The following is a 15,483-nucleotide window of genomic DNA, read 5'->3' as shown; positions in this document are numbered from 1 at the left end:
TACAGCTTGACAACACGAAGAGATTAGCTTTCTCTTATAGATTTTTAACCCAAGTGTTCACCTGGCCAGCTTTAGGAGGAGGGATGAATTACCAACAGGAAACACTCTCATTGCTGGAATTCTCCCTGCTGCACCCCCAACTCCTACTGATGCTCAACGCCACCTACCACGGCTCGTCTAAGCTGAAGGTGACTTTATTCATAACATCGCTGGGCTGGATGAACCTCCTGATATCCTCTAGTATCTTGATCCTGAAAAGGAAAATCAGAAACACTTTAAAGGCTGATCCTCGCTCCTTACCCCACTTGTCCTGTGCTCATCTGAGAGAAGCCTTGGGAGTCTTCAGAGAAATTGGAAAGAAAAGTTTATAATACCCCAAGCTTGCGCTAAACTAGCAAAGATACACTGCCCCTCCTTCCTTCTCTTCTTCACCAGGAATAAAGCCACAGGGTTTTGGAATATAGGAAGCAATAAGGCTAGACTTTAGTGAGAGAATTCTGACTGGAAGGAGAGCTTTGTCAAGAGCATTTGGGTGAAGGGACTTCTAAGTTTCTGGTTGTGTAGATAAGAGGGTCCTCTGCACTGAGTTTGAGGGAGATGTTGGGGTCACTGAAAGTTAGCATCCTAAGGTCTGGGAGGCCCCAATAAGCCTTTGGACTCTGTGTCCCTTATGTTCCTTGGGTTCTGTCTGCTCCAGAGACTGAGGTCAATCATCTGTCTGAGAAACACCAATATCCAGGAGATTTAAGGAAGATGGAGAAAAGCAGCTTAAGGGATCTTTCTGATTTTCTCCTTGAATTCCCAATCCAAGTCTCTGGGGAGGGAGAATGGGGAAAGGGAGGCACACGTGAAGCCCGGATGCAGGGGGACACTGTTGCCGGGCCCGCCCTGCTGGTGTGTGTCTCAGGAACTTGACATGACAGACAACATGCAGGGTCTGAGGCCAGAGATGTCAGCCAGGAGCCCAAGTGGGAGCAGCTCTTGGGATCCACCATCGATTTGCTAATGAAATGGAAAATAAATTAATGAAACTTTCTGGTATGCACACCTTGCTCCATTGACTTAGTGCATGCATACTAAATTTTTATTTTTTTCAAAGAAAATAATGTTTTCCTTGGCTTTAGTAATTTTCATTTTAATCTCACCTTGCTGAGCCAAAGGCAAAGCTCCTGTTTCTGAATTCTGGGAACAATCCATCACCCTGGTTCCTTCCCTAGGGAAAGCAGTGCTTTCATCCAGCCCTCAGTGAGGCAGAAAACTTCTCCCAGCCAAGCCAAGTGCTATGTAGTCGGGACTGTGGGATGAAGTACACACCCCCTCTCGTTACCAAAGGGCCCGACACCAACTTGCAATGAACAAGGAAGAGGAGCCCAAACAGCCCGCCCTTGTTTCCTTCCGAGCACTGTCCTGCGGAATGACACCAGTCCTGGCAGAAACTGCACTACCCTCTGTCGGAGCAGCCTGCCGTGGATATGGGGTAAGGGGTGGCAGAGAATCGGCCAAGGGATGCTTTTTTGGGAAACACATGCCTCCCACTACCGCACGCTGGCTCTAAGATGTCCTAGAAGATAGGCAAGCTTGTGCGTTTGGCCCAGGTTTCCCGAATGGCTTTAACACGCTCCCGACTGGTGCTCCCTTTTCTACCAAGAGCAGAACTACTGCGCACACCATTCCCCCTGGGAAAACATGAAAGGAGAGGACAAATACAGCTGGCGAAGCAGCGGCACCATCACCTCTGGATGCCACATCTGCGCTCCAACATGGGCTCCGGAGAGGGAGGCGGACGATGCCCCCAGAGGTCGGGAAAGGCCGCCATCTTGAAGTCAACCACCGACCGGGTTCCTCGGGCTTTGGCCATATAAACACAGGGGTCATGGAAGGGGATGTGCTGAGCGTGTGTCTGCAGAAGTTTCTCTACTACTTTGACGGTTTCTCTAGACCTGGTGGAGTTGGCAGAGGAGGCGCTGATCCTCGGGCAGAAAATTGTGTCTATGTCCCAGGCATCCTCTTTGAGGAAGGCCTGAATGTCCACGATTTCACTTCCAGAAGGATCCATCCCAAGCCCATTGGACTGGGCGTTTTGGTGCGGGTTCATTCCAGGCCCTGTTTTGGAGGCCAGGTGCACGGTGGACCTCCGCCTCTTCACCATGCTCAGAAGGGAAGTCTGGGCTGAGTCTTCTCTTCCTTGCCCCTGGGAGCTTTGGTCCTTATTCAAGCAACGCTGCTTCCGGGAGGCAGCGGTCGGAATGTGGTGGTGGTTGGCGTACTCGGTCTCCTCCGGGTTCAAGTCATCTCCAGGTTTGGGCTCCAGTTCCTTCAGGTTTAAAGCAGAAAAAAAAGACGTCAGTGTTCCCTTCCAGGCAGAGAGGGCAGCCGATCCCCATCCTCACTCTCTGGGCTCAGGGCTCAGCACAGTTCCTATGAACTGGGGAGCTTTTCCAAGGTCCTCCACGGAAAGACTAAGCTTCAAGAATCAAATAAATGGCAGAATCGCAGAAACTCACATCTGTAAGGGGCTTTTGGTGGGTCTAGTATAATCCTATCAAGTACATGAGTGCCTTCTGCATCACCCCCGATAAGGCAGTCTGGTTGAAGAACCTCATTTATAGGGTCTTCACAGCACGCCAAGGCAGTATCTTTTATTTGAGGATCATTCTGATTGTTTACAAAAAGTGTTCTTTGCACTGAACTGAAATTACCTGCCTGAAATTTTTACCCACCAATCCCTTTCTGCTTTCTGGAGTGAAGCAGATGACACTAACTCCCATCTACATGTGACACAGCCTGTACCAACAGATAGGGCCAAATTCATGATTGACTAAGGGTCATCGATAAGTAACCAAGATCAAAGACAAGTCTAAAACAGTGGTGGCAGCAACAGCAGTAGCAGCAGCCACTAGCCCCGAGGTGTCAGGTTCTCAGTTTGCTTCCACTGACAAAGCAAGGTGGGCCACTTTCCTTCAGAAAGCCGCAGGTACGGTGTGCCCACTCCACCCAGGCAGCAATGAAATCATCACAAATTTCCACTTGTTTTTTCCAGCACAGGGTGGCAGGGCCCCTTGCCCACCAGACAACCAGCTGGCAGCAATGCGTCCCTTCATCCTCTCCTTCCTTCCTAGGTGTCAGGGGTTAGACTGCAGGACTCTTGCCTGTACCCTGGCCTGACCACCTTTTTAAATCTTCCTCCTTAGCAATCTGCTTCCCTCTCAGAAGTGCGCAGAAGCAGACTGCTAATGGTGAGCAAGGCTCTCCATCTGGAGACACCAGCTTGGCCCCCAGGGTCTGCGGAGGGCCTTTCATGTCGTCAGGGTCGCCCAGGAGCGCAGCCACGGCCTGTATCCCACCTCAAAGCTGCGGCAGCGCTCAGGACACATCGCCTCGTACTGGGTCAGCTCCTCTTCGGGTCGGTCAAGGCCAGGGTTGGAACTCAGCTTGTTCACATCTGTTTCCAAGTCATCGTCCTGCAATGGAATATTCCAACACCATGTTATAGCCAAGAAAGCCCCCTGAGAAGCATCGAGGTGAGCTACATATGTGGCCCTTCACAGTCCTGGGACATGGTTTTCTTGCCTCCAAATCATAGTGCTAGCCCACACAAAGGACAATTTGATAGGTCAGGCTGTGTTTGTAAAATAAAAAGAGATACTGATGTTAGTATTTATCAGCCCACAACATAAGGAAATAGTAATTTATATGAAATGAACTACAGACACAATATAAAAGGATTCTTTATCTCACCACCACTACCATCAACATAATCATAATTATCATACCTATTCATTTACCTACCGTTGCCATTTAGGTCCTTCATTCCTATGGTTAATCCTCCCTGAGGATATGCTACTGATTTGAGACAGAAGACCAGAGAGGGAGAGAAACATCGGTACCTCCCATCCACACCTCGACCAGAAATCAAACCCACAGCCTAGGCATGTGTCCTGACTGGGAATCAAACCCACAACTCTTTGGTGTGTGGGACAACCTTCTGTCCAACTGAGCCACCCGGCCAGGACGGTCCTTCACTCTTTTCACAAATGTTTAATAAGCACCTACTAGGACCAGCTAGTCGTGTAGGAACTAAAGATTTGGTGATAATAGAATAGAGAAAGGTCCATGCTCCCATGGAATTTGCTTTGTCGTGAGAAAAGGGAGAGAATAAATAAGAAAGTAAATAAATGAAAAAAGTAATTTCGACGCGATAAGCACCATGAAAGTCATGAAAGGGGGTGACCGTAACTGAGACTGGGGTGTGGGAAGCTGCGCAGATTGGGTGACCTGAGAAAGCTTTGCTGGGGAGGTAACACTTTAGACCTACACAACAATGATCTCCAATTATGCAAAGACTTGGAGAGAGGAGTCACCAGCAGAAGGAACAGGTTAAATTTGCTTACAGAACAACAACAGCTGAAGGACAGAGACTAAGAGGAAGATCTGAGGAGCAGGTGTTAGGCTGAGCTTTACCACACCTGAGACGGAGTTTATAACCTCCAGTGACACCTTTGTCCCTTTGTGCATGTAACAGTCGACCAAATCACCACCAACCTTTTCTCCTTTGGGTTGAATAATCCCAGACTTTATTTTTTCTACTAGATCATCGTTTCATAATAGTGTAACAGTGATGGTGACTCTTCTCAAAATACTTCTGTGTTTTTCAAAGGTTATAGACTCTTACACAGAAAGGACTCCAGGAATGAAACCGCCCAGTCTCTTCATCTTTCCCTGTCTCTCCTAGATCAAGTTTCCCTAATAAACGGAGGAGAAACATCCACCCTATGTCTTAGGAATAAATTTGGTTGGGTAAGGAAAAACCTGGCAGTCCTGAAGACCTAGGTTATTCTTCCCTAAATCAAATAAATGTGGAAAATGCGTGATGATATTCCTGATCCAGGGGAAAAAAGGAAAATGCAATATTCCATCCATCTTTCGCAATTTTCCTCCAAAATTCAGATTAAAAGAAAAACAGACCCCGTGAGGTTGACCTAATGATATTCTCAGATACAGCGCACACCAGGCCCCCCCTTCAGCCTGGCAGTGGAGGTCCCAGCTTTATCCCTCGGCCCCTCCTGGCGTCCACACCCAGGCGGCAGCCTCGGCCGCGCCCCGGGCAGGCCCACTGGGAAGGCGGGCTGGTGCGTCTGCAGTGAGGAGTGGCATGGAACCTGCGTAACCCGCGAGCTGCTGCCCAGCTCATTCCACAGGTGGTTAGGTTCATGAAGAAAGTGACATGGCCAACACCTAGCGTGCATTTACACTCTTCTTCTCTCATGTTAACATTGACCATTTTCAACCAAAGAGAGCACCGGCTTTCCAACTCTGAGGACCCCTGACAAATAAAAAGTTCCCTTTAATCACTCTTTCTAACAATTGACTAAGCTTCCCGAATGACCAGCCACAAATGCCCCTGGCTTCTTGTCCACGTTTTTGTGCAGTAAACACAGCCCGGTCCGCCAAAGATGAAAGAGTTGGCTGCAGTGCAAGTCCCCTTGCTCTTGTGACACCCCAGAGTCCAGCCCCGACTCCGATGCCCCTCTTGTTTCTGCAGCTCATGCTCACACAACTGAATTCTCAGCTCCTTGGCTTAAAGGCCTTAATGAATGGTTTCCAGGCCATCCCCCAGGTGCCTGTGCTTCTTTCCCGACTGGATTTGTTCATTTGCTTCAGTTCCGCTCACCACAGCCTACCACCATCCGAAAAGCGGGGCTGTGGGAGAGCATCTGAACCTCCCCCCAGGCTGTGTGAAACGAGGCCCTGGCTCCAGCTTGTCCTTCCATATCAGATACACGAGGTGACTGACACTCTGCATTAGGCGCTCAGTTATCAAAGCACAAGCCCGAGGGGAGGGGAAAGTGGCAGTGATGAATGACTGTAGCAGCACAATATTATTCAAATAATTCAGCAAGGACTCCAAGTCCTGCACTGCCAAGTTACAGCAAAGAACCAATTTTCTACTGATGACTTCAGAAATGATTCTATTTATCAACAAAACCCTGGGAACACCAGAGTATCGATAGCAGGCTTAGCCTAGAGACCCAGCCAAGAGGTAGTCCCTTTACGTCTGCTCCTGTCATCAGCAAGGTGAGTGATTATCGTGACAGAGAGCTCAACGGCTTTTCTGCTCTCTAGATAGACAGATAGGTAGGCAAATAGGTAAGAAAAAAGGAAAGGGAGGAAGGGAGAGAGGGAGATGGATGGATGGATGGATGGATGCATAGATAGATATTTTTAAATGCAGGTTTCATGTCCAGAAATGTCATGAAGCGTATCATTTACTTCTCAGTCTTATTTTGCAAATGTCACAATTAAGGAAGCATAACTTGAAGGGGCTTGTCCAAGTTCATGTTTACCAACGGTAATGAAGACACAATTAGAACTCATGGATATATTTACCATTATTCTAGAGTAGTGGTTCTCAGTCAGGGGTCATTTTGTGCCCCCCACTCCCCCCGCCAGGGGACATTTGGGACTTCCTGGAAACATCCCTGGTTCATGACTGGGGGCGGGGGGGCAACGGAGTGGGTGCAACTGGCATCTAGTGGGTGGAGGCCAGAGAAGCCGCTGAGCCTCCGACAACACACAGACAGCCCCACAACAAGGAACCACCCGGTCAAATGCCACTGGTGCCAAGGCTCACAAACTCTTTCTGAGGTTATAGTTGGTAGACTCTGTCCCATGGCCTGGTTTTGTTTTTTGTTTTTTTTAAATGGGTTTTACTGGAACACATCCATGCCTATTCGTCATGTACCGTCTGGGAGCTTTTGTGCGATGAGGGCAAAGGTGAAGGGCTGAGCCAGAGGCTGAAGCAGTTACTGTCTGACTTTTAGTGGAAAGTGTGCTGACCTCTGTTCTACACCAAAGGTCATCGAGGGCTAGAGGCCTAAGGGTGCCGCTTCCCTGTGGGCCAGACAGCCTATGCCCTGCAACTCAAGGCAGCAGGGCCCACCCAGCCCCTGAGGGCAAGGGGCCTGCACAGCGCGCTGCTCCTGAGCAGAAAGGGTCCGCAGGGTGCCTCACAGAGGCTGGGAAGATGCGCCAGAAAAGGTGTCCTAGGACATCTTCCCATGGTCTCTGTCCGCATGTCATTCACACACTAAGTACACCAGCCCGAAGCACGGAGCACCCACCTAAGGCTCATCGTGCATGATGAAACATTAAGTGTCCTCATAACGGGTAGCCCCTGACTGTACAATGAGACACTGTGCTGGGCTCGCCAAGATGAAACTCAACCTGGAAATCAAGAACAGTAACTGTCACTTACTGAGCATAACGAGCTGCCAGGCACTGCGGTGGGAAAAGCAAGCCCTTAAAATTCACACTGGTGTTAGCTAAACACAGAAAGTGATATTTTCCTTTGTCCAACATGAACACAGAGAACATCAGAAGCAAGGGCTGGTGTACCTACTTCCTCTTTCGCATCTTCAGAATCTGAGTCTTTGTCTTCTTCTTCATCACCATCATCTTCAAAATCCTCTGGGTGGGGAAAAGGAGGGGAAATGGGTGAGACCTCCCCTTTGCCTTGGATCTGGATTAGCACTTCTTCCTCTCACAAATCAGCAGCTTGTAAGGAAGTGCATGACATTCCAGTGCCCCCTACGCCTCTCTATGGCACGTGAAACTGTGTGCACGCAGGCGCGTGAGAGTACTGTGTCATGAAGTCTGAACTGCCGCCCCATACTGAACACAGAAGGACACATGCATACCATTCTGGCCCCCCACCCAGCTTAGAAGAACTGCTGCAGCTATCATTGCCAGAGGTTAGAGATCACATACATGTAAACTTTGTTGCATGCTGACTGACTCCCTAATTTTGATACAAAGGAAATTATTTGAAACAAATGTCCATAGACACATCTAGTTCCGCTGTGGCAAGACAGATGATGCACCATGGAAGGAGGACAGGATTAGAAAGTGCTAGAATCTTTTGACAACAAAATTAAAGACTGGATAATCATACTTCCAAATATTCTAATATGACTAGCATGAGGTTTTAAATAGCAGAAGTTTTATTTCGATTTTATCCTGAGGGCAAATTAATTCCAGAACTAGTCAGTACAGTGGAGGGACTCAATCGCAGGACTGTGAAGAATTTTTTTTTAATTAGCTGAGATCACTGTACAGGCAATAGCTACCAGGCAAAGTGGCAACCCTTAATAATTACAGACAACATAAGTGAGCTTGGTATTTGTTCACTCAGTGCATGAAAAACCGGGTTTTTCATACATATTTCTAATAACCTTATTGGATAATCGTGGTTGGCCTAAAAAATAAGACTTTTAGTTTCATCTACATTCCTATGAAATACTGCCAAAATGCCAAAACTCACTGTAAAGCTCACAGGTCCCCACGCCCTTTACCTTCAGCAAGAGCAGGCGGAGGGCCAGAGGCGATGTTCCCGGCGGCTGGGAAGGCGTAGGCGCTGCTGGCCGTGGCCAAGGGAAGGGCGCTCCTCGGGAAGCACTGCCTCAGGACCTGAAGCGTGACACACGTGACAGGTTCCAAGCTTTCGTCCTCCAGGCAGTTCTGAGCAGAGGGGAGAGCGTGTCAGGCACTGCCCTTACGCAGAGGCCCTCAGTAATAAATGCCACCCAGGCAGGCTGCGTGGACAGGAAACGCCCTTTACGCAGAAAGTCTAACGTTGAACATTGTCGTGTAGGGCTGTGTCTAATGGAGAGCCTGCCTTGATCCAGTGTATCACCTGAACTGTTTCTCTTTCACGGCTCACATGTCGTTGGAATGAATTTAAATTCAGTCGGAATATAGACCTAAAAGTCGTTCAGGGGATGCTGCACCTAAGGGGACCCGTGTGGGATGGCTGAGGGAGGGGTGGGAGCATCTTCTTCAGCCACTGTGGGTCACTGGGCATGACCACCCACATTAGAGAATGAGGAGCTGAGTTGATGGAGGTTTGACTTTCATCTTTCAGCTATTATCCAAAGAGAAAAAAATAAGGGAAAAGGGTAAAACATGAAATCAGAAGAAAAGGCTAAGTGAATCCCAAGCACCTAAATTAAATAACAGGCCTCTTCTCAAAGCCCACTGTATCGATCCCTCTTGGCACGCACCCAAAACAAAGAAAAATTGAGTTTTGCAGATGTAACATTTAGATATTGATGGAACATGACATGACCCTTCTTTTCAGACACTGAAAAATGCGAGAACAAGTTTACTAAATTGGGAGGGAGAGTGAGGAGGAGTTTGGTTAGCTCTTTGGGGGCAGAAAATGGCTATTTTCTTCAGTCTCCTAGTAAATGTTTTGTCTACTGACTTGGTCCAGAAAGTCGGCTAGTGTGAGCCTCTGGCTTGACATCTCTAAGGGGTTTCTGGCCGGCTCTGAGGCCAAGAGTTCATGGTGGGAGGCCTGGAGGAGGCCGACAACCCGCTGTAGGGCAGACTGACTGCCTGTGGTGGGGTCCCACTGTGGCATCTGCAGGCCCGCGTTATAGGCTGTCCGCCGTGAAAGAATGCAAAGAAAAAACATTTAACAAAAATTAAGCTGTGAATTCAAGCTGCCTGAATGTCTCTACGATATGATGAAAGTAAGCCAACTTCAAGGCAGAAGTGTCTTGATATGATCAAGAATGCTGTCTTTCTTCCTGTGGGCTTACAGGGGACCCCTTAGAGGTCTCGAACCAACTGCAGGAAAATGAACTAGTTGAGGCTACTTTACCTCTGGGACTTCTCAGATGATTTCAAGTGCTTAGTGATAAGTACTAGTATTTAGAAGTAGAGAGAACTGAGCAGGGAGGAGAAGAGGGAGGAGGTGGATGGCCGATCACAGGCAATGTGCTGAGCTTCCATCTTAGGAGCTATCAAGCCAACCTGCAATTACCCATTTCTACCTGGAAAGATCCCTTTCCCCAAATTAATAACTATCTCAAACTGCTGCAGGGCACCCTTGTGGGGTTCTTCCTTGACCTTGAATTCAAATTGCCATCTTTCTTCCTCCTCCCCTATACAAAGCTCCAACAAGACCCCACTGCATTGCCCAGCACTCACTGCATGAAGGACAATCTGATCCTCTCAACATTTAAGGGACCCCTAAGCGTCTGTGCAAGACTGCAATCCAGGAAACAAAGAGGTGGGGTCATTGAGAGAGAGACCTGCCATCAGTGGCCTCAGCAGAAGGGCAAAGAGCAATACAATGGGAAGGACTCAAAAAAGGCTCCTTCTCGTGCCAGTAGGTTTGCAGTTACATCATCAACACCAATAAAAGTGGCTCAGGACAGTGGTTTTCAAAGTGAGATTTCCAGACCAACAGCATCAGCATCACTGAGGAACTTGTTAGAAATGCAAACTCTCAGGCCCCGCCCCAGACCTGGTGACTCAGAAACTCTGAGGACGGGGCCCTTGCAGCCCTCCAGGTGACCCTGTGGCACATTCCACTCCTGCTGTGGACAGAAGCAGGGACATCGAGGGAGACCACTGGTTTCAAATCCTTGAAAATGCTGAAATCAGAGAGTCTGTGTAAACTTCTGAGCCAGCATTAGGCCATAAATACAAATCTCTCCTCTTCCTCCTCCTCCTCTTCTTTCATTATCATTGTCATTACCATCATCATGACCATCATGATGACCATTATGACCCTAATCACCCTCATCACTTCATCACCTTCATCACTATCATCATCACCATCACCCTCAACACCATCATCATCACTATCATCACCATCATCACCGTCATCACTATCATCACCCTCATCATCATCACCCTCATCACCCTCATCATCACCATCACTATCACCATCATCATCATCACCAGCATCAGTCGGAGCAGCAGCAGCAGAGTCTGCAATAGCCCCTGAAATGACATGACTAGACCCAAGGTTCCCGAGTCGGCCGTCCTGTGACTCCCGCGCCTTCCCTGGAGGAGGCGGGGGGAGGGACGGTGGGCAGCTCAGACTTCAGCACAGCCGCAATGGTATCAGTGCCCACGGCCGGGCGCTGGAGGCTCTGCAACTGGGGAAACCCAGCCACAACGTGCAGGCGCTGCCTCCACTCACATCCCGCTTCCACTCCAAGAAGCCACTGGAAGCTCAGCACTTGTCAGCGCGCCTGGTGAGGCAGCTGAGGTCTTCAGGGACCTGCTGAGGAACGGCTGCTGAGATCACAGCCCCTTCCACACCTGGGCTTCCCTTGGTATCTTCTTCTCGGCATAGACATGTACCTCTCGGATCGCTGTCTTCTTCCTTCACTGCCTTTTCATTGTTTTCTGAACACCAGACAGAGAAACAGCCAGTGCTACAGAGGGCAGAGGGGCTGGAGTGGGGGGCTACCACGTGGCAGCAATGCAGAAGGCACCTCATTAGGGCTGGGAGAGGTTAGGATTTGGGGGGCACAAACATACAAAGTATGGTGAAGTGGGGGAAATTCAAAGTATTTCCTCGTCCAGAGGACAGAGTAGAAAATATGGCTATTTCATGACTGAGGAGCTCTGAGCGCTGCAATGGTGGAGAAAAACCCAGAGAGGAAAGCAGACAGAAAATTAGGTATGGGTTTGCAGCACGGTATTATGTTATTGTTTAGCGGGGGGAGAGAGAGGGTGTCTATCGCCTCGCACAGTGGAGTCTAAGTTAGCGCTCATCGAGGGAAATTGAGGAATCTGTTATTTGGGTTGGAATCCAGGAAACCCTAAACACATACCCACTGGGGTGCAGGTAAGCAACAGACCCTGCAGGCGCTGTTTCCTCTGCCTGGGAAGCTCCTCCTCTTAAACTTGCCATGAGCAGCTCCTTCAATAATTCACCTGCTCAGAGAAGACTGTACCTGTCCAATAGAACACCTCCGTCCTCTACCTATGGTAGTCACTGCAGACCTTTGACCTTACTTTACGGATTTCACAGAACAACATGAAATTACCTTCTTTGCTTCCTTAGTGTCCGACTCTCCCACTAAATGTTTGACCCACATGATCAGGAGTCTTGTCTGTTGTATTCACCACGAGATTCTGCAGTGCAAATTATCCCCATAACTGCTCACACTCATGCAGCAATTTTGTCATGCCAACAAGAAGAAGAAGAAGAAGGAGTAGGAGATGAAGGAGGACAAGGGGAAGAAGGAGGGGGAAGAAGAAGGAAGGAGAAAAAGAAGAAATTTGAGACCCAGAGAATTTGGGCAGCTTCAAAGTTTCACAGCTGTAGGACCTGGGATTTGAACCACATTCTCTAGCTTTCAAGTCAACACTCTCAACCTCTGCACCATAGTGTGTACCCAGTGTGTGCTGGATAAATGAAACACTGCGTGAGTGAATGAATGAATGAGGATTTGAATCCAGAACATCTGCCCACAGCAAGCAACAAGAGACGTGCTGAGGGTTCCCCAGCTCTGTTCCAGGGGACTCCCTGGGGGCGGCCTTCAGGAATCACCCAGGTGTCACCCGGCACAGAGGCCATCCCCACGCTGACTACCTGCGCGGTGCTGAAGAGGATCTCCATGCCCTGAGCAGCCAGGAAGGCCTCTCTGCCAGACCGGAGCGTGGTGATGCGCTTGAGGCAGAGCAGAAGCGCCCGGCGGATCGGCACGTAGGCACTGGCCGCATCGTGGCCGTGCCAGTCCTGATGCAGCCTGAGCAAGCCGGCGACGTAGCCCCTGTTCACCGCTCTGCGGCTGTTAGACTCTGAAACCAACGGGGAGAGGGAGCGTCAGTCACAGGCTCTCCCGGGGGCCCCAGCCTGAGGCTGTCCCGGTGTACCTCCCGAAGATACGTGTTTATTATAAAGGCAATGATGATAACCTTCCAGTGGAGGAAACTGACAGGTGTCCCCTTAACCAAGCGATCAGAGTGCATCACCAGATACGACACGCAGCAGAAGACACAGCATCACCGCAACGGTGTTCCTGCCCCAAATGCTCACGCTGAACTCAACCATGAGAAGTACCAGCAAACCTCAAATGAGGGACATGCTGCAAAATATCTGATCTATACTCTTCAAAAATGTCTAAGTCATGAAAGGTCAGGAATTAAAAAAAAAATAAAAGACTGAAGAATTGAGCTACAGGAGACTAAAAAGACATGACACTTCGTAACAATACATAATTATAATTTATATCCTGGGCCACAAAGCAGGTTTTTTGTTCTCTTGCTACAAAAGGCAATTGGTAAAATTTGAATAAGGTCTGTAGACCAGTCAATAGTATTGTATCAATGTACATTGGATTTTGATAAAGAGCAGTCATGTAAGAGAATATCACTGTTCTTAGGAAATTCAGAAATGGCGTATGGAAATGTCTGCCCTATTCTAAGATAGTGTAGAAAAATTATAATAGTGTGGGGGCGGGTAGAGAGAGGAGAGACTGATTTCCACCCTTTCCTATACCTCAGTGGACTTAAGATATTGTCACTGGGTTGAGCAAACTACAAGGTGCAGCCTGGGAAGGAAAAGACACGAAGCGAGACATAATTATCTGAAAGGTTGTCACATGTAGGAGATGCACTGGGTGTTTTTGCTACAGAAAATGGAAGCCCGTTCATGAATAGTCAAGGGTTTGATGCGTTTCAAGAAAGAAACCCTTGTGTAGTCAGGGCTGTCCAACAAGGGCACGGACTCCGTGTGGTGTGAGCAGGTGGGCCCTGAACATGTTCAGGTGGAGGGTGGGAATCCGCCCAGCAGGGACACGGGAGGAGCCCCCGGACACCTGAGGGAGGGCGGTCACACAGTGCTTTTATGGACCCTTCACCTCTTTGACACCATGATTTATTTCTCTTAGTTGAATGATCTTGGCTGAGCCCGCTCATGAGACCCGACTTATGGGGGTAAGTGGATCATTTTCTAATCTTCCCAAGACGTAGTTTAAATTCTCTTTGGAAAAACACAGGGAGAAGAAGAGGGCAAGATACCCCTTTCAACAGTTAACATCTGCCCCTTTTCATGTTCATTCCAGGGGCAACAGGATCGGTGGGCATACATGGCCCCATTCAGACTCAGTCAGCAGGTGCCCGGTCATTTGCAGGAACCTCCCCCGCCGACGCTCGGGCACAGATGCCCAAGTCTTGCAGCTCTGCCCTCTCAGGACTGGACTTCTCCGTGATCCCGTCCGTCCACATTGGTGTTTGAGGCAATATATGCAACTAGCGGAGTGTTTAAGGGAGTCCCTGAGCTGTGAGTGGGCATGCACATATCAGCTCACAGGCAGATTTTTCCTTCAGACCATGTAAGTGCACGGGTGAAAAAAATAACATGAAAACTCAGTGCTTTGCTCCAGAAGGGTTTTCTCATAATATTAATGAGATTCTTTTTTTTTCCTGTGTGTTTGTCAAATTCTAAATTGTCAGGCCTGACTGAGCCCCACTGAGATTTTTGACCCATTTCTTCAGTTGGTTTTACTTTTACTTTTTTTTTTTTTTTTTTTTTTTTCGTTTTTCAACATTTCATTCAGCCATGACCCGGAGCTGAGAGTGATGAGCTTTATTCACTCTGTGATATGTTTGTGGAAGGTTTAAATTGCCTTCATTACCTCCTTTAATGAATTATTCTTCTGTATCAAAAATCTTTCTCTCCTTGGCTAGCCTCAGCCACAAAGCACTAGAGTTCTTTGCCTAAATGAGGTTCCAGCCTACCCAATATCTGATGTTTAAAAGAAAATTAAGGATTAAGCAGGAGGTATTAAAGGAAAGAATCGCCTGCTGAAAAGATGCCAAAATGATAAAAAATAAAAGAAAAAAAAAAAACAGTGCACAGGGCAGTGTGAGGTTGAGGAGTTCTGTCTTTTATCTGTTTAAGTGTTATCCTAATGACCTTCATACTTTTGGGGGGCTGAGGAGCATAATGGAAAAAATCTTTCATTATCTGTGAGAAAAACCCTTTATCAAATCCTAATGAGTTTATTCATGATTTTCTGTTAATCCTCAATGAACTGTCGGGTGTACTAACATCTAAAATAACCACACCTCTGTCCCTGCCACCCCTGACCTCACATCGGTCAATCTTTCCCTGGGAATGGCTTGGGGGGCTTTGCAAAGGTCCTCACCTAAAACCCGACAAGAGGGCCCTCATCACACTGGGGAGGGCAAATGCACAGAAAGGCCAGAGGATGAAATGAGGGTTGCCGGGAGCACCAACTGGGAGGAATTCCCCCGAAAATGAGAGGAAAACGGGGCTTCTGCAAAGGAACCCAAATAGTGGAGGAAAATGTGAGGTTTCTAACCCTGTTCTGGGTGAGCTCAGGGACTGGGGGTGGGAGAGGGATTCAGGTCCCCCAACTCTCTTCAGACCGACTGCCCTTTAGTTGGCTTACAGAGATTACTTCATCCTAAGATTTTCTTGGGATGCGGGGGGTGGAGATCCTGTTTAATTTTTGGAAAAAAAATTAATTTTTGAAAATGTCCTAAGTAGATTGGTTTATCAGCTGCACAGCATAGATTCATCACTATCCCAAGAAACTCTCACCCAGAAAGATTCAGAGCATTACCACTTGCTTCAGGAACTTCATGAGAATCCATACACATGGACTGCTGACAGTTCAGGGAATCCTTTTCAGGAGAACAGCCCCT

General features: G+C 48.3%; 1 protein-coding gene across 1 annotated transcript in view; it reads right to left on the bottom strand.

Moving 5' to 3' along the window:
- Nucleotides 1-15,483, bottom strand: part of AGBL1 (AGBL carboxypeptidase 1) — a 375,392-nt gene that overhangs the window by 310,060 nt on the left and 49,849 nt on the right. Inside the window, exons 6-11 of the mRNA XM_090263733.1 lie at nt 12,401-12,609; nt 8,352-8,517; nt 7,400-7,467; nt 3,345-3,461; nt 1,734-2,314; nt 168-251 (exon numbers count right to left, since the gene is read on the bottom strand). Of these exons, the coding sequence (XP_090119859.1) occupies nt 168-251; nt 1,734-2,314; nt 3,345-3,461; nt 7,400-7,467; nt 8,352-8,517; nt 12,401-12,609 (1,225 nt within the window). The remainder of the gene's footprint in view (nt 1-167; nt 252-1,733; nt 2,315-3,344; nt 3,462-7,399; nt 7,468-8,351; nt 8,518-12,400; nt 12,610-15,483) is intronic.

Source organism: Furipterus horrens, unplaced genomic scaffold (assembly GCF_987537825.1).
Source record: "Furipterus horrens unplaced genomic scaffold, mFurHor1.1.pri manual_scaffold_16, whole genome shotgun sequence".
Taxonomy (NCBI): domain Eukaryota; kingdom Metazoa; phylum Chordata; class Mammalia; order Chiroptera; family Furipteridae; genus Furipterus; species Furipterus horrens.
The sequence above is the reverse complement of the archived record's forward strand: the minus strand, read 5'-3'. Positions and strand labels throughout refer to the sequence as shown.